Source organism: Eleutherodactylus coqui, chromosome 6, assembly GCF_035609145.1.
Source record: "Eleutherodactylus coqui strain aEleCoq1 chromosome 6, aEleCoq1.hap1, whole genome shotgun sequence".
NCBI classification, from domain to species: Eukaryota; Metazoa; Chordata; class Amphibia; order Anura; family Eleutherodactylidae; genus Eleutherodactylus; species Eleutherodactylus coqui.
Genome location: NC_089842.1, coordinates 222,312,637 through 222,333,196, shown reverse-complemented (window position 1 = coordinate 222,333,196; position 20,560 = coordinate 222,312,637). Strand labels below are relative to the sequence as shown.

Here is a 20,560-nt window from a genome sequence, read left to right as displayed (position 1 = left end):
TTCCTCCTGACACCCCAATACCTCAGTATCAAATTCTGCAGTCCTCCTGATGTCCATTTTCTCTATCACATCCCGGAGCATTGATGATACTCCAATACCTGATTACCACTTCCTGTGGTCTTCCTGACACACCAGTACCTTGGTATTATACCCTGGGGTTCTATTGACTCCCACCCTGGGGTGGTACTAGCTCCATAAAATACCCTCCAGCATCGGGACTGGAGGAACAAGAGTAGCCACCTGAGCCCTACAAAATACTCTCCAGCATCAGAAATTGAGGAACAGAAGGAACTGCCAAAACCCTACACTATACTCCCCAGCATCATGACCAGAGCAACAGAAGGAGTGCTGCCACAGCCCAACCAAATGTCCTCCAGCATCATAAACGGAGGAACATTTAGAGCCCTGCAGAATACCCTCAAGCATCAGGAACAGGAGGACCTACCAGAGCCCCACAGAATGCCCTCCAGCATCAGGACCGAGGAACAGGAGGAGCTACTAGGGCCCCACAGAATGCCCTCCAGCATCAGGACCGAGGAACAGGAGGAGCTACTAGGGCCCCACAGAATGCCCTCCAGCATCAGGACCGAGGAACAGGAGGAGCTACTAGGGCCCCACAGAATGCCCTCCAGGATCAGGACCGGAGGAACAGGTGGAGCTACCAGAGCCCTAAGAAATATCCTTCAACTTCAGGAGCAGGAGGAGCTGTCAGAGCCCTACAAAATGTCCTCCATTGGCTATTGACCAAATTGTTATAAACAGACTGCATGAGGGTGTCCTCAGTTCCCGATAACCTGTAGTGGGACTTCTGCTTACAGCCCAGCACTAAGCATTCACTAGTGAACACCAGAATTGGCAGCTCTGCCATTGGCACCCCATTCTCTTCACAGATGAGGGCATATTCACTCTGACACATTTGATAGAAGTGAAAGAGTCAACTAGGGGGAGTCACTGAATCTCGTATATCTGGACTTTTCTCCATTCACACTTCATGATTGCAGGACATTTATATGTGTTCAGCAATCCTGAAGGGGTTAAAGAACAATGTCAATACATTTTTCCACAAGTTAATGGAAATTCTTTATGGCTCCACTGGTAGTTCTGCAAATATCTAAGCTGTGTTGCACTTCCTGCCACAATTGACCAAGAACATCCGGAATTACGAATTGAATGGCTTCCGTGATTTGCTGTTTCATGTGTAAAATTATTTGAATATGAACATGATAGAAATTTTGCTTCAACCCTGGAAATACAAAATCCAGAGGTGTCAGGTCCAGAGAGCGTGGATAACATCACTTCCATCCTCCCATTCCAATGCAGAGGTGTCAGGTCCAGAGAGCGAGGACTCCATCACTTCCATCCATCCAAACCCATGCAGAGGTGTCAGGTCCAGAGAGAGTTGACACCATAACTTCCATCCTCCCATACCAATACAGGGGTGTCCAGTACATCATAGAGTGCAAACACCATCACTGTTATCCTTCCATACCAATGCAGAGATGTCAGGTCCAAAGAGCGTGGATGCTATCACTTCCATCCTCCCATCTGAATGCAGAGGTGTCAGGTTCAGAGAGAGCGGATAACTCACTTCCATCCTCCCATACCAATGCAGAGGTGTCAGGACCAGAAACCGTGGATGCCATCACTTCCATCCTCTCATACCAATGCAGATGTGTCATGTCCAGAGAGCGAGGACCCCATCACTTCCATCCTCCCATTCCAATGCAGGGGTGACTAGTACAGAGAGCACGGACACCATCATTTCCATCCTCCCATACCAACGCATAAGTGTTAGGTTCAAAGAGTGTGGAAACCATCAGTTCCATCCTGCCATACCAATGCAAAAGTGTATGGACCAGAGAGCGTGGACGCCATCACTTTCATCCTCCCATACCAATGCAGACGTGTCAGCACCAGAAAGCGTGGATGCCATCACTTCCATCCTCCCATACCAATGCAAAAGTCTCTGCCAGAGAGCGAGGACCCCATCACTTCCATCCTCCCATACTAATGCAGAGGTTTCAGGTACAGAGAGCATGGACGCCATCACTTCCATCCTCTCATATCAATGCAGATGTTTCATGTCCAGAGAGCGTGGACGCCATCAATTCCATCCTCCCATTCCAATGCAGAGGAGTAAGGTTCAGAGAGCACGGACGCCATCACTTCCATCCTCCCATTCAAATGCACAGGTGTCAGGTCCATAGAGTGCGGATAACATCACTTTCGTCCATCCATACTAATGCAGAGGTGTCTGGACCAAAGAGCGCGGATACCATCACTTCCATCCTCCCATACTAATGCACAGGTGTCAAGTCCAGAAAGCATGGACACCATTACTTCCATCCTCCCACAACAATGCAGAAGTTTCAGGACTAGAGATCGTGGATGCCATCACTTCCAACCTCCCCTACCAATGCAGAGGTGTCTGGTCCAGAGAGCATAGACGCCATCACTTCCATCCTCCCATACCAATGCAGAGGTGTCAGGTCCAGAGAGCGAGGACTCCATCACTTCCATCCTTCCAAACCCATGCAGAGGTGTCAGGTCCAGAAAGAGTTGACACCATAACTTCCATCCTCCCATACCAATACAGGGGTGTCCGGTACATCATAGAGTGCAAACACCATCACTGTCATCCTCCCATACCAATGCAGAGATGTCAGGTCCAAAGAGCGTGGACGCTATCACTTCCATCCTCCCATCTGAATGCAGAGGTGTCAGGTTCAGAGAGAGCGGATAACATCACTTCCATCCTCCCATACCAATGCAGAGGTGTCAGGACCAGAAACCGTGGATGCCATCACTTCCATCCTCTCATACCAATGCAGATGTGTCATGTCCAGAGAGCGAGGACCCCATCACTTCCATCCTCCCATTCCAATGCAGGGGTGACTAGTACAGAGAGCACGGACGCCATAATTTCCATCCTCCCATACCAACGCATAAGTGTTAGGTTCAAAGAGTGTGGACACCATCAGTTCCATCCTGCCATACCAATGCAAAAGTGTATGGACCAGAGAGCGTGGACGCCATCCTCCCATACCAATGCAGACGTGTCAGCACCAGAAAGCGTGGATGCCATCACTTCCATCCTCCCATACCAATGCAAAAGTCTCTGCCAGAGAGCGAGGACCCCATCACTTCCATCCTCCCATACTAATGCAGAGATGTCAGCACCAGAAAGCGTGGATGCCATCACTTCCATCCTCTCATACCAATGCAGAGGTTTCAGGTACAGAGAGCATGGACGCCATCACTTCCATCCTCCCATACCAATGCGGAGGTGTAAGGTCCAGAGAGCGTGGATGCCATCACTTGCATCTTCCCATACCAATGCAGATGTTTCATGTCCAGAGAGCGCGGACGCCATCAATTCCATCCTCCCATTCCAATGCAGAGGAGTAAGGTTCAGAGAGCACGGATGGCATCACTTCCATCCTCCCATTCGAATGCACAGGTGTCAGGTCCATAGAGCGCGGATAACATCACTTTCGTCCATCCATACTAATGCAGAGGTGTCTGGACCAAAGAGTGCGGATACCATCACTTCCATCCTCCCATACTAATGCACAGGTGTCAAGTCCAGAAAGCATGGACACCATTACTTCCATCCTTCCACAACAATGCAGAAGTTTCAGGACTAGAGATCGTGGACGCCATCACTTCCATTCTCCCATACCAATGCAGAGGTGTCTGATCCAGAGAGCGCAGACGCCATCACTTCCATCCTCCCATTCCAATGCAGAGGTGTCAGATCCAGAGAGCATGGATTCCATCACTTCCATCCTCCCATTCCAATGCAGAGGTGTCAGGTCCAGAGAGCGCAGATGCCATCACTTCCATCCTCCCATTCCAATGCAGAGGTGTCAGGTCCAGAGAGCGCAGATGCCATCACTTCCATCCTCCCATACCAATGCAGAGGTGTCAGGTCCAGAGAGAGTTGACACCATAACTTCCATCCTCCCATACCAATACAGGGGTGTCCAGTACATCATAGAGTGCAAACACCATCACTGTCATCCTCCCATACCAATGCAGAGATGTCAGGTCCAAAGAGCGTGGATGCTATCACTTCCATCCTCCCATCTGAATGCAGAGGTGTCAGGTTCAGAGAGAGCGGATAACTCACTTCCATCCTCCCATACCAATGCAGAGGTGTCAGGACCAGAAACCGTGGATGCCATCACTTCCATCCTCTCATACCAATGCAGATGTGTCATGTCCAGAGAGCGAGGACCCCATCACTTCCATCCTCCCATTCCAATGCAGGGGTGACTAGTACAGAGAGCATGGACACCATCATTTCCATCCTCCCATACCAACGCATAAGTGTTAGGGTCAAAGAGTGTGGACACCATCAGTTCCATCCTGCCATACCAATGCAAAAGTGTATGGACCAGAGAGCGTGGACGCCATCACTTTCATCCTCCCATACCAATGCAGACGTGTCAGCACCAGAAAGCGTGGATGCCATCACTTCCATCCTCCCATACCAATGCAAAAGTCTCTGCCAGAGAGCGAGGACCCCATCACTTCCATCCTCCCATACTAATGCAGAGATGTCAGCACCAGAAAGCGTGGATGCCATCACTTCCATCCTCTCATACCAATGCAGAGGTGTAAGGTCCAGAGAGCGTGGATGCCATCACTTGCATCTTCCCATACCAATGCAGATGTTTCATGTCCAGAGAGCGCGGACGCCATCAATTCCATCCTCCCATTCCAATGCAGAGGAGTAAGGTTCAGAGAGCACGGATGCCATCACTTCCATCCTCCCATTCGAATGCACATGTGTCAGGTCCATAGAGCGCGGATAACATCACTTTCGTCCATCCATACTAATGCAGAGGTGTCTGGACCAAAGAGCGCGGATACCATCACTTCCATCCTCCCATACTAATGCACAGGTGTCAAGTCCAGAAAGCGTGGACACCATTATTTCCATCCTCCCACAACAATGCAGAAGTTTCAGGACTAGAGATCATGGACGCCATCACTTCCATTCTCCCATACCAATGCAGAGGTGTCTGATCCAGAGAGCGTAGACGCCATCACTTCCAACCTCCCCTACCAATGCAGAGGTGTCTGATCCAGAGAGCGCAGACGCCATCACTTCCAACCTCCCATACCAATGCAGAGGTGTCTGATCCAGAGAGCGTAGACGCCATCACTTCCAACCTCCCCTACCAATGCAGAGGTGTCTGGTCCAGAGAGCATGGACACCATCACTTCTGTTCTCCAATACCAATGCAGAGGTGTCAGGTCCACCAGAGAACATCTGGGCCATTGCTTCTGTCCATCCATCAATCTAGTGCCAGGAAAATGTCTCCTCAGGATATTCTGTAATAATCCTGGTATAATACAGAGGAGCAACATCTTGCTGAAAGATCACATTCTCCTCAAACTGGGGTAAACTGTTCCAACATGTCGTGGCAATTTGGGGACATCACAGCACCTTCCACAAAGAAAAATGGACCAATCAGCAGATCTCTGGCAAGAGCACAATGCACATTAATCTTAGATGTATTTCACTCATGTTCAACTAACTTATGGGGATGTTAGTCAGCCCGTATTATAAGGTTGTCAGATTGGATGTGTACTGAAAAGTGGGCTCATCATTGACCAATACACAATTGAAAAACATCTCGCCATTGTCAGTTTCATGTAGCATACACTCAGCAGAATCATATCTTTTGTGATTGTCATTGGGGCGGAGTCATGTCACAACCGAAGTTTCTAACCAGGAAGAAGTTTTTTCTGAGCTTTCTGAATGCCTAATTGTTGAGTACATTTACACACTGATTTGTTTGGACTGTGGATGTAACTTCTTGGAAAGTCTTCAGCCAACTCGTCACTAACGGATGGTCTTCAGGAACGCAACAGAGAAAAACATGCACCGCATGTCTACATATAATACATGAACCTGTGGTTTTCAGCATATTTTAAGCATGAGCATGGGGTTCTTAGTTATATTTTGATCAAATGGTGTAAGTCCACTATCCACGTCACAGCGACATTTCTTAGTGGTCCCTACACTACTGGGCGCATCATGGTACAGCGACTCCTGCCCCCGCAATACAGCAGCTGTGGGAGGAGCAACCCAGTTGCCCGACAACACAATTACTGCCAGGCTCAGCCCCCATGGCTCTGGGTCAGGTGCCCCATGGACACTGCAATAACCCAGGCCGCTGTGCAGTTCTGCATCATGTGATCAGGCTACAGGATTGGACTGAGATCCAAGTAGGCAAATCACCTTTATGCAGTATCCAGCTAATTAAAAACTGGGCCAAATGAGTTGGAGTGCTGGTACCAGAGAAAAGATATAGAGCTTTCATATAGAACCATACAAAGAAAAGCGTGGAGCGTACAGCCACATATGATACATTGATGTAATGCTTCTCAGCGTGTGCCCAGTACTGTAGGGACCACTAAGAGACGTCGCCGTGACTACGTGACTACTACAATTATACAATTTGATCAAAATGTAACTACCGTGTTTCCCCGAAAATAAGACAGTGTCTTATATTAATTTTTGTTCAAAAAGGTTTAACTTTTTTACATGTACAGCTGCCTGGACACTATTTAAATTGACTTTTTTAATTAACTGTTAGCAGGGCTTAATTTTGGAGTAGGGCTTATATTTCAAGCATCCTCAAAAAGCCTGAAAAAGCATTTTGCATCCTCAAAAATTCTGGAAAATCATGCTATGTCTTATTTTCAGGGTATGTCTTATTTTCAGGGAAACAGGGTAAGAACCTCATGTTGATGTTTAGAATGTGCCTGAAAGCCCTAGTATAATATGTGGATGTGCGGTCCAGGCTACTCTTCTCATGGTTCTTCATAGATACAGTTTGTCCAATAGGCTTCCCTTATCTCTCAGCTCTCTGTCCCAACGATGAATTGTATTTTCTTGTGGTGGTTTTTTATTAAATACACAACAATCATCACGTCGGACACAAGTCACAGATTAACATTTTTCTAGCTGCAAAACACTCGCATTTTTCCTAGAACTGTTGCCATCTTGCGTACTCTCATGACCATGGATACGCACTCCAGAAAACGTGAAAGCTTTGTCTCTCATTGGACGTGTGGTTTGTGTGTCAGCAAAATCATTTGAAACCTTACCATAACTTTTGGGATACTCTGTATATCCCTGGACACAGGTTATTTACTATTACTATTATACCTGATGATATCACTGGAGACAGATTATTTACTATTATTATACCTGCTGATATCCATGGACACAGGCTATTTATTATTATTATACCTGCTGATATCACTGGGCACAAGTTATTTATTATTATTATTATACATGTTGGTATCTTTGGACACAGGTTATTTACTATTATTATTATTATACCTGCTGATATCACTGGACTCAGGTTATTTACTATTATTATTATACCTGCTGATATCCCTGGACACATGTTATTTATTATTATTATTATTATTATTATACCTGCTGATATCCCTGGACACATGTTATTTATTATTATTATTATTATACCTGCTGAAATCCCTGGACACAGGTTATTTATTATTATTTTTATACCTGCTGATATCCCTGGACACAGGTTATTTATTATTATACCTACTGATATCCCTGGACACAGATATTTATTATTAATTTTTATACCTGCTGATATTCCTGGACACAGGTTATTTATTAATATTATTATTATACCTGCTGATATCACTGGATACAGGTTATTTACTATTACTATTATATCTGCTGACGAGCGGTCAGACGAGCGGATATTTGTGCGTTTTTCCGCACAGAAAAAAAAATGCACTGTGTGCACGGCAAAAAATCTGCACCTACAAAAGATAGAACATAGGTCCCCTGCACAAGGGCAGAAATTCCGCGGCTAGATTTCCCGCAGAATTTCCGCCCGTGCCCGCTGCCATAGGATTGCATTAGATAATGCAATCCTATGCAGATGGCCGCAATTTGTCCGCGTGAAAACACACACGGAAAACAAATTGCGGCATGCTCTATATATGTGCGGGTCTCGCAGAGGCCCGCACAGAAATGTCACTGGTGATGGTCTGGCTCTGCTCTGCGCATGCGCCGGCTGGGCGGCAGCCAGCCCATAGTGCACAGAGAAGATGCCGGGAGCAGGTGAGCCGCAGGGCTGTGCAGGGACACAGGTCCGCATTCCGCTGCTAGAATTCTCGCAGCGGGATCCGACCCAGCCGTCTGCAGGCGGCCATATGGGTGGCAATGGACGTGGTCACATGGATTTTTTTCTGCATGCAGTGCGTTTTCCATGCGGAAAAACGTGTGAATATCCGCTTGTCTGACCAAGCCCTCATTATCCAAATACTTGCATTCATGCTGTTTAATCATTTGTTCAAAGATCTTCCCGGTATAGAAGTCAGGCTCACAGGCCTGTAGTTTCCTAGATCCACCTTCTCCCCTTTTTTGAAGATAGGGACAACATTTGCCCTTTTTCAATCTTCTGGGACTTCTCCTGTTCACCAGGAATATTCAAAGATTTTGGCGAGTGGTTCAGCAATTACCTCCGCTGCTTCCAGCCATTGGATTCTTCCTATCCTCTTACTGAGTTCATTAAAGTCTGCCTTTCTGAAATCCAACCTTGAGGTCTGAGTCTTCTCAGGTCTTCCTCCTCTTCTTATCCAAAATTCAAGGATAGCTGCCTCCTAAAGTCACAGCCACTCTAACGTCCTCAACCATTTGAGCCAGACAGCAGCCATGTGCTTACAGGGCCTGTGATGAACCTATTCCAGAACCTCCAGCAGAATATTCTCTTGATTCAGCTGATGAGGACGAGGGTGAACCGACCTGTTCTTCTCCTGGTCCGTGAGTATGCAGTGATCCAGATTTTCACTGTGGTGCATCTTCAACCCCACACAGAATAATACACAAAGAAATAAATGACCTGGTTTGTGATTTGGAGTTATCCAAGAGCAAGGCAGAATTGCTAGGTTCAAGATTCCAACAATGTCTAGAAGAAGATGTCACAGTTGCTTCATATCGAAAGCGGCACCAGCAGTTTGAGCCTTTCTCCAGAAAGGAAGGCAATCTAGTATTCTGTTCCGATATTGAGGGCCTCATGGATGCCTTAGAAATCACTCATGACCCACAAGAATAGAGACTATTTGTAGAATCTTCGAAAGGGAGTGTTAAGGCTGTGCTTTTGCACAATGCAAACCGTCTTCCATCTATTCCAGTAGCGCATGCTATCCATATGAAAGAGGCGTACGATAATTTAAAGCAGCTACTGAATTCCAATGAGTATAACACTAATGTCATATTAGTGTTGCGCACATAAAAATTGATAAGAAATTACTAATCATATTTCAGTAACATGACTTTTGTAAAAATTTGTTGACCAGTGATTTATTATTATTACTATACCTGCTGATATCGCTGGACACGGGTTATTTACTATTATTATATCTGCTGATATCCCTAGACACATATTTATTATTATTGATATTATTATTATAATACCTGTTGATATGCCTGTAGACAGATTATTATTATTATGCCTGCTGAAATCCCTGGACACAGATAATTATTTATTATTACACCCGCTAATATCACCGGACACGGGTGTTTTATTATTATCACTGGATACGGGTGTTTTATTATTATCATATCCACTGATATCACTGGATAGGTGTTATTTATTATTATACCCGCTGATATCACTGGACACAGGTGCTTAATAATTGTTATAACTGCTGAAATCACTGAATTTTGGGGTGTTTTATTATTATTATACCCGCTGATATTACTTTATATAGGTGTTTATCATTATACCTGCTGATATACTGTAACTCTGCACAGATATTTATTATTATATCCTCCAGATACCAATGGACATGGGTATTTATTATTATATCCCTAGGTATTTATATCACTAAGTAGATGGTTCTGTTGTTCCTTTGTTTGGCCACCTGATGGTGCTGTCATGCAGTGCCTGCTGCTGTTTGCACACCTCCACCTATGTCTTTGCGTGTTGCTCCAGAAAATGGTCCAGGAGAGGCAGGGCGATTGGTGTGATGTAGCTCATCCATAGTGGACTCTTCCTGTGCTCAGAGGTCCCCGTTGTGGTCCTCGCACTGTGCACTTCTCCTGTCTATTCTGTAGGTTCTCCTTTATTTCCCCCCACCCTGTGTGATCATTGTCATCTGCTGTGTCCCTGCTCGTCATCCTCCTGTGTGTCTGGTAGCATCCCAGCCTCCGTTATCCCATTCTCCTCCCTTTCTCGCTGTCATCACTCCCTCCCTTCACCCTCCCTCCTTCCTTTCCTGAGACCTCATTCTGTTACTTACCTAGTATCCATCTCCCTCCCGTCTCCTCACCTGGGTGTGTGCTCGGCTTCCCTCCGCTCCGTGCAGGATGTCAAGGAGATAATGAGCTTATTTGGTGCCCTTCAGGGCGGAGGGCAGAGCCAGGCTGTGAGGGAAGACAGGCCAGAGCTCTCCCATTGATCGGAATATGGGGACCTGGCAAGGAGCATCTTACTGAGCAGCATGGAGCCTCATAATGGGCAATACTCCCCAGCCAGCCGTATGATGGTGGATGGAGAGGCGAGCATGGCGAGAAAGGAGGCCTCCACACTAACAGGTGCGCAGAGTTCGGGATCTGGTTCATATCCTACGGTAACTGCTGGTCCTGGAGCCAACCAGAAGATCCACAGTTCTGGCGATGGTCACCACAGTCCTACAATTGAACTCAGCCCCAAACCACCTGCTGCTGGACAGTATCAGAGGGTTCCATCTGCCAGCATCATCCCTCCATATGGACACGGCCAAACTTCTGCATTAGGACCAAATCTAACTCCTATTCAGAGATCTACTCAGCAATCCAGGGTACCCACCAAATCTCTCACCTCTAATGTCCTTGCATCCCACAAACCTACCCCAGAAACTCTGCAACTGTTTTCTGATGCAGGTTCTGCGCCCTCCCCCACCACTGGTCCTGCACCCGCTCCTGCCCCAGGTCTTGCACCCACCCCTGTCCGTGGTCCTGTACCATCCTCCACCCCTGGTCCTGCGCCCTACCCTGCCCCAGGTCTTGCACCCACCCCTGGTCCTGCACCCTCCCTGGGTCCTGTCCATGGTCCTGTACCCTTGCCAGGTCCTGTCCATAGTCCTGCACACTCCCTGGGTCCTGTCCATGGTCCTGCACCCTCCCTGGGTCCTGTCCATGGTCTTGCACCCTCTCTAGGTTCTGCTCATGGTCCTACACCCTCCCTTGACCCAGGTCTTGCACCCTCCCCTGCCCCAAGTCCGGTGCCATTTCCTGTTTCTGTTTATACTGCTCCAGGTCCAGTGACAGCTGCTACTTTTTTGCCATCAACTGTTACAGGACCTACACCTTTTAACCCAAATGCTGTCCAATCTTTGGTTTCCGGACCTGGTCACAGTCCTGCTTCAGACCCTTCTTCGGCAGCCAGCTCCATGCAGCCTTCAGTCTTAGGACCCACAGAATCTCATGCACAAGGTACCTCTCTGCCTTCATGCCCTGTACCCGGCTTACAGCCTCCAGCCGCAGGACCAATTCAGCTATCCGGGGCAGCATCATTGCAGGTAGTTAGACAGACTGGGACCTCTAGGCCTACGAGTTATAGTACAGGCACCAACAAACCATCTCTGGGAGCACACCAGACACCTGCAGTAAAATGCAATCAGCCTGTAACCTCAGGACCAGTCCAGCCTTCCAACCATGCACCCATCCTGCCTTTAACTGAACCCAGCCAGCCTCTTACCACCGGTACATGTCAACCTAACCAACCTGCGGTCCCCACTTCCACTCCCTCGCAGCCTTCAGCTTCCACTCAACCGCCAGCACCGGTAGGTCAGCAGCCTACGAAGACTTTCACTATTGAACCCAATCAAACATGTATCCCCACCCAAAGCCAATCTCCTGTGTCAGGGTCCAACCAAACCTCAGTCCCAACTCTAAACCAAGCTCCTGCCGCAGGGCCCATCCACCCTCCTGGGTCCGGTCAACCTCCTGCTCCCAGCCAGGCTTCTGCTTGTTGTCCAAACCAACCATCAGTCACTGGATTGAGCCGGACACCATCTGGACTAAATCAGACTCCAACCCTTGGTCAGTCTCCTGGCTCCGGCCTAAGTGAGTCCTCAGCACCCAGAGTTAGCGCCATGCTCCCCAAATCGGAGGCTCAAGAGCAGATTGAAGCGGAGGACCCCAGCACCTTCATGCAACGGCAGTTTGGGGCCCTTCTGCAGCCAGCCGTTAACAAGTTCTCTCTGCGCATGTTTGGCAGTCATAAGGCGGTGGAGATTGAGCAGCAGCGGGTTAAATCTGCCGGATTCTGGATCATCCACCCATACAGTGATTTCAGGTTAGTATTTGGTGGGGACCTCACATTATATGCAGCTCATGACAGGAGGAGCAACCTGACTGACGTTCTTTTACTGTAGAGACTGTACTGTGTGCCCGGGACTAAGAGTCAGCTACGTAGTGTGACTGGAGCCTCACTGCATGAGTCAGCATGTCCTGGGATTGAGCACACGATCCATAACATACAGACAATATCACATGATGCAGAGACACACAGGTATCATGTTATCTACATACTTATCACACATGACCTGAGACACACAGGAATCATGTGATCTATATACTTATCACACATGTTTCTATGACACATAGGCATCATGAGTAATCTACATACTAATTACACATGATCTGAGACACATAGGGATCATGTGATCTTCATACTTATCACACATGACCTGAGAAACACAGGCATCATGTGATCTGCATACTCATCACACATGAGCTGAGACACACAGGCATCATGTTACCTACATACTTATCACATATGACCCGAGACACACAGGCATCATGTTATCTACATACTTATCACATATGACCCGAGACACACAGGCATCATGTTATCTACATACTTTTCACACATGTTCCTATGACACACAGGCATCATGTGTAACCTACATACTATTTACACATGATCTAAGACACACAAGAATCATGTGATCTACATGCTTATCACACATGATTCCAGGGACACACAGGCATCATGTGATCTATATACTAATTACACCTGATCTGAGACACATAGGCATCATGTGATCTACATACTTATCACATTATCCTGAGAAACACAAAAATCAGGTGATCTATATGCTTATCCCACATTACCCAGGGACACACAGGCATCATGTGATCTATATACTGATTACACATGAACTAAGAAACACAGTCATCAATCGATATACATGACAATCACACATGATCCCAGGCAGGGGCATAGCTAAAAGCTCATGGGCCCTTGTGCAAAAGTTTATCTTGGGGCCCCCAACTTCTCTTAACCCCTTAACGCAGAGGCGTAACTTGAAGCTCCTGGGCCCCAATGCAAAACCTGTAACAGGGCCCCCAACTATAATGCTTTACTCATAGTACTGGGTTCCCTATATGGAGAAGAGAGGCCTTATGGGCCCCCTAAGGCTTCTGGGCCTGGGTGCAACCACATCCCCTGCATCCCCTATAGTTACTCCAGTGATCCTACGGACACACAGACATCATGTGATCTACACACTAGTTACACATGATCTGAGACACACAGGCATCATGTGATCTACATACTTATCATACATGATCCCAGGGACGCATAGGCATAATGTGATCAATAAACTAATTACACATGATCTGAGACACACACCTCATATGATCTTCATACTTATCACATGATTCCAGGGACGCACAGGCATCACATGATCTACATACACAGCCAGACCAACTCACCCTATTTTTATGCCACGTCACTTGCTTACCTGTGCTGTTCACAGCAGTCATGCTTTGAAAAAAAGTGACTTGACCACCACATGTGAATATACCCTTTTTCACCTTCTTTCTGTTGGCCTTGCCCTCAAACGTCCACTCCTGATTTGGTCCTGACCCGCTGCTCAGATATTACCCTGTGAAAAGCTCTCTCAGAATGACATCTCCAAATACTTATCACAGGTATCATGTTACTTACATACTTATCACACGTGACTCGAGACACACATGAATCATGTTAACTACATACTTATCACACATGACCTCAGACACACAGGCATCATTTGATCTACATACTTATCACACATGACCTGAGACACACAGGCATCATGTGATCTACATACTTATCACACGTGACTTGAGACACACAGGCATCATGTTACTTATACTTATCGAACATGACCTGAGACACACAGGCATCATGTGATCTACATAGTTATCACACATGACCTGGAACACACAGGCATCATGTGATCTACATACTTATCACACATGACCTGAGACACACAGGCATCATGTGATCTACATACTTATCACACATGACCTGAGACACACAGGCATCATGTGATCTACATACTTATCACACATGCTCTGAGACACACAGGCATCATGTGATCTACATACTTATCACACATGCTCTGAGACACACAGGCTTAAGAAAGGCTCACTTCAGAGCCGAAACGTCACTTTTGCTTTTATGGGGATATAATAAGCAACGTACCTTATGGTGTTATTTGTCTTTGAACAACTCCTGGCGTGCTGCTCCATCTCTATTTGTTTGTGATCTACATACTCATCACACATGACTCGAGACACACAGGCATCATGTGATTTACATACTTATCACACATTATCAGAGACATACAGGCATCATGTTATCTACATACTTATCACACATGACCCGAGACACACAGGCATCATGTGATCTACATACTTATCACACATGACTCGAGACACACAGGCATCATGTGATCTACATACTTATCACACATTATCAGAGACATACAGGCATCATGTTATCTACATACTTATCACACATGACCCGAGACACACAGGCATCATGTGATCTACATACTTATCACACATGACTCGAGACACACAGGCATCATGTGATCTACATACTTATCACACATTATCAGAGACATACAGGCATCATGTTATCTACATACTTATCACACATGACCCGAGACACACAGGCATCATGTGATCTACATACTTATCACACATTATCAGAGACATACAGGCATCATGTTATCTACATACTTATCACACATGACTCGAGACACACAGGCATCATGTGATCTACATACTTATCACACATTATCAGAGACATACAGGCATCATGTTATCTACATACTTATCACACATGACCCGAGACACACAGGCATCATGTGATCTACATACTTATCACGCATGACTCGAGACACCCAGTAATCATGTGATCTACATACTCATCACACATTATCAGAGACACACAGGCATCATGTGATCTATATTCTTATCTTACATCACTCGAGACACACAGGCATCATATGATCCATATACTTATCACACATGCTCTGAGACACACATGCTTAACAAAGGCTCACTTCAGGGCCAAAATGTCGCTTTTGCTTTTATAGAGATATAATAAACAAGGCACCTTATGGTGTTATTTGTCTTTTAAGAATTCCTGGCGTGCTGCTCCATCTCTATTTGTCTGTGATCTACATACTTATCACACATGATTCGAGACACACAGGCATCATGTGATCTGCTTACTTATCACACATGACCCGAGACATAAAGGAATCATGTGATCTACATACTTATCACACATGACCCGAGACACCCAGGCATCATTTGATCTACATACTTATCTCACATGACTCGAGACATACAGCAATCATGTGATCTACATACTTATCACACATGACCCAAGACACCCAGGCATCATGTGATCTACATACTTATTTCACATGACTTGAGACACTCAAGCATCATGTGATCTACATACTTATCACACATGGCTCGAGATACCCAGGCATCATGTGATCTGCTTACTTATCACACATGAGCTGAGACACACAGGCATCATGTTACCTATATACTTCTCACACATGACCCAAAACAGCCAGGCATCATGTGATCTACATGCTTATCTCACATGACTCGAGACACACAGGAATCATTTGATCTACATGCTTATCACACATAACCTGAGACACCCAGGCATCATGTGATCTACATACTTATCACACATGACTTGACAATACCCAGGCATCATGTGATCTACATACTTATCACACATGACCCAAGACACCCAGGCATCATGTGATCTACATACTTATCACACATTATCTGATACATACAGGCATCATGTGATCTACATACTTATCTCACATGACCCGAGACACCCAGGCATCATTTGATCTACATACTTATCTCACATGACTCGAGACATACAGCAATCATGTGATCTACATACTTATCACACATGACCCAAGACACCCAGGCATCATGTGATCTACATACTTATTTCACATGACTTGAGACACTCAAGCATCATGTGATCTACATACTTATCACACATGGCTCGAGATACCCAGGCATCATGTGATCTGCTTACTTATCACACATGAGCTGAGACACACAGGCATCATGTTACCTATATACTTATCACACATGACCCAAAACAGCCAGGCATCATGTGATCTACATGCTTATCTCACATGACTCGAGACACACAGGAATCATTTGATCTACATGCTTATCACACATAACCTGAGACACCCAGGCATCATGTGATCTACATACTTATCACACATGACTTGACATTACCCAGGCATCATGTGATCTACATACTTATCACACATGACCCAAGACACCCAGGCATCATGTGATCTACATACTTATCACACATTATCTGATACATACAGGCATCATGTGATCTACATACTTATCTCACATGACTCGAGACACACAGGCATCATGTGATCTACATACTTATTACACATGACCCGAGACACACAGGCATCATGTCATCTACATACTTATCACACATGACCCAAGACACACAGGCATCATGTGATCTACATACTTATCACACATGACCCAAGACACACAGGCATCATGTGATCTACATACTTATCTCACATGACTCGAGACACACAGACATCATGTGATCTACATACCTCAGCTGTTATCATATGATTCTGGGACATACATATGTCATGTGAACTACACACGTATAATTTTTAATATTTGTACACATAGATGTTAATCCTTATCAAGCAGTGATTATTCCTCTAGCACATACATGTTCTGCAGGACTGTATGATCACCAGCCCATTATATCCACCTAACATCGGAAGAACATATAAACATTATCCTTTGTCTTCCTGCACACGGGCGAGCATACTATTTGGTCGTGAAACTACTCCTTATATTGCGCTTGCCAATGTGCGATGTACCCGCGGATGTCAGGCGCTTTTCTTTAAGAACGTCTCATATGACTTCAGGCAAAGTAGCGATCCTTACATTGCACGCTGTGCGATCTGTTTTTTGGATCCATTGACAACAATGGTCGATGCGTTTCGAGGTAACACCCAATGACAGGACATGCCGGGATTTTATTTCCCGCACCATGATGCAATATGAGAAAAAATATCTCATGTATATGACCGCATTCAAAAGAGTGCGCATCGCAACGCACAAATCTAGCGTGATTTTTTTTGCTCGAGTGAAAGTTGCCTTAGTCAGATTTAAGCCCTTTCCGGGATGAGCTCCACTGCTATGTATCACTATGGGAGCTGCAGAGCATAATGCCACAAGCTGTGACATTGTGCTCTGCCTGCACTGTCCCACAGAGAACAAAGCAAGGGCTTTGAAAAACCAGCAGAAGATATTGCCGATATGCCGGCAATCTCCTGCTTCTAAGTCTCCTGCTTTGTTTATAGGTTGCCATAGAGACCATCGGCTTAATGACATGGCCCCTTTTTTTCTTTTTTCCCCATTTCTTTTTTTCCTCCCCCCTGTTTAAAAAATCACAACTTGTTCCGCAAAAAACAAGCCCTCATATGGCCATGTCAATGGAAAAATGAAAAAGTTATGGCTCTTGAGACGCAACTGCAAAATTAGTTGAAATTCAATGATTAGACCATTTTAAAAAACCTGCCCTGGTGGGCACGACAGGGTGGTAGGAAACCCGCCACTCAAGGGGTTAAACCGATATCTGCAGCGGTGTATGATAACCACTGAGTCGCCGTGCCGCCACATAGTGCCTAATACTTTAAGACGGTCTCCACACAGGGCGAAGATTTCCTGTGATGACAGGACTGTTTGGCTTGTACCTTCATTTCATAATCTGTTGCATTTTGTGCATGTTTAGTTAATGAACTGGTTAATTATGTTACGTGTAGCACTGAGGCTTTAGCGGCCCTTGGAGAAACCTGATCCATGCTTCTTCGGCATCTCCCCGTAGGTAGGCCGCTGCCGGGAGAAGTGTGATCTCATCTGAGCGCTGTTACCACTGTGCAGGACGCAGATCACATCCCCCACATGGACAGCCCCACAGGTGGTAAATATGTACATTGTGTGATTACTGACTGTTTCATGTCAGCTTGCTGATGTCCACAATGTCAGCCTCACATACCATTCAGTGTCATTCAATGCACTGTGATGCCCCGTGCCACAGCTGGTAGTAGGTGACATGCGGGTGCCAGGCTTATCTTATACCATTACTGCTTGGTATGAAAGTAGCATGATATATTCATACACCTTGTTAGAAGCGCCCCTGCCCCAGGAGAGGTACAGATAATATATATAGGTATAATATAATATATAGGTACAGTATCCTATATAGCCCCAGCCGGGGATATATAGGATACTGAGCTGCCCTCTCTGGCCTGATACATACACCTTGTCAGAAGGCCCCCCGCCCCAGAAGAAGGTGTTGTTCTGATGTATACCCCGTCCTGCAGTTCCATCCCAGGCAGATCTGTAATGATGGGAGTTGTGGTGATTAGATGAACGGTCTTGTCACCTGAGACCCTTAAAGTGGTTCCCCCTTGGCCTATAAAAGGCTCTCGGAGGCTCCTTGTGTGTAGTGACCTCTTCTTCCGCTTTTGTAGAGATTGTTGACCACTAGACGCCTCTACGACGCAGAGAAGAGATTTCACCCGTTACCAGAGTCTGAGAGGGGCGCATTATTGGGATGTGAGAAGCTGGATGGTCGTATCGATGAATTGTTCCCCACCGGCCATTCTGACCAGACTGTTAGGAGGTGTTGGGACCAGTGGATGCGGGCACACAAGGTGACCGGGCTCAAGACGTACCCTATAGACCACCTGTAGAGAGGAGCGTCTGACCAGACTGTTAGGAGGTGTTTGGGACCAGTGGATGTGTGAGGGCAGACAACGTGACCGGGCTCAGAACCACCCCTGAAGACCACCAGTAGAGAGGAGCGTCTGACCAGACTGTTAGGAGATGTTGGGACCAGTGGAAGCTAGGGCTTGACAGGGGGCCTTAACTCCTGCAAACCCAGGTCAGCCCCTAGCTTCCTGTGGCGTCAAGATACAATAATACCGACCTCCCCTACAGACCATCAGTACAGAGGAGCGTCTGACCAGAATGTTAGGAGGTGTTGGGACCAGTGGATGTGTGAGGGCACACAAGGTGACCGGGCTCAGGACGCCCCCTACAGACCACCAGAAGAGAGCACTATCTGACCGGACTGAGGGGGTGTTGTGACCAGTGAATGTGTGAGGACACACAAGGCGACCTGGCTCAGGCTGCCCCCTACAGACCCCCAGTTGAGGGGACTGTCTGACTAGACTGTTAGAAGGTGTTGGGACCAATGGATGGGGCACTCAAGGTGACTGGGCTCAGGACACCACTTACAGACCACCAGTAGAGAGGAGTGTCTGACCAGACTGTTAGATGGTGTTGGGACCAGTGGATGGGGGCACACAAGGTGACCAGCCTCAGGACCCCCCGAAAGACCACCAGTATGACCACGATGTTAGGAGGTGTTGGGACCAGTGAATGTGAGAGGGCACACAAAGTGACCCGGCTCAGAACGCCCCCTCCTGACCACCAGTAGAGAGGACCATCTGACCAGATTGTTAGGAGGTGTTGGGACCAGTGAACGGGGGCACACAAGGTGACCGGGTTCCGAACGCCCCCAATATATATATATATATATATATATACTCCTGTGCTACATGGTACATCTATTATGATCCCCACACATCACACACACAGCTCTACTACATGCATCCTAAGGCCTCCTTCCCACGAGCGTGACGGGCTCCGCCGCGTAATATTACGCAGTGAAGCCCGTCACGGCGCCCCCCAGAGCCCCTATACTTACCTGCGGGAGATAGCGTGAAGCCGCTTCCCCGCCCACCGCCGTCGCGTCGTGTGACACGCCCACCGCGTCACGTGACGCGGCCGGCAGTGTCACGTGACGCGCCGGCCGCGTCAAATGACGCTGCGGCGGTAGGTGGGGAAGCGTTTTTTCACGCTATCTCCCGCTGGTTACAGCGGGAGACAGCGTGAACGGACGGCTTCCATTGACTGCAATGGAAGCCGTCAGCGCGTACAGCCCGTCCTCACCCGCAGCAAATAGAGTATGCTGCGGGTGAGGACGGGAGAAATCGCGGTGCGTAATTCCGCGGTGGAATTACGCATCGTGAGCATTGTGCTATTAGGTTCAATAGAACCTAATAGCAGGGGGCCACGCAGCGGATTTTTGCCGCGAATTTACGC

General features: G+C 46.8%; 1 protein-coding gene across 1 annotated transcript in view; it reads left to right on the top strand.

The window, feature by feature from the left end:
• The first annotated feature begins 12,064 nt into the window (after positions 1-12,064).
• Positions 12,065-20,560, top strand: part of HCN3 (hyperpolarization activated cyclic nucleotide gated potassium channel 3) — a 38,082-nt gene continuing 29,586 nt past the window's right edge. Inside the window, exon 1 of the mRNA XM_066608918.1 lies at positions 12,065-12,350. Within this exon, the coding sequence (XP_066465015.1) occupies positions 12,148-12,350 (203 nt within the window). The 5' untranslated portion in view covers positions 12,065-12,147. The remainder of the gene's footprint in view (positions 12,351-20,560) is intronic.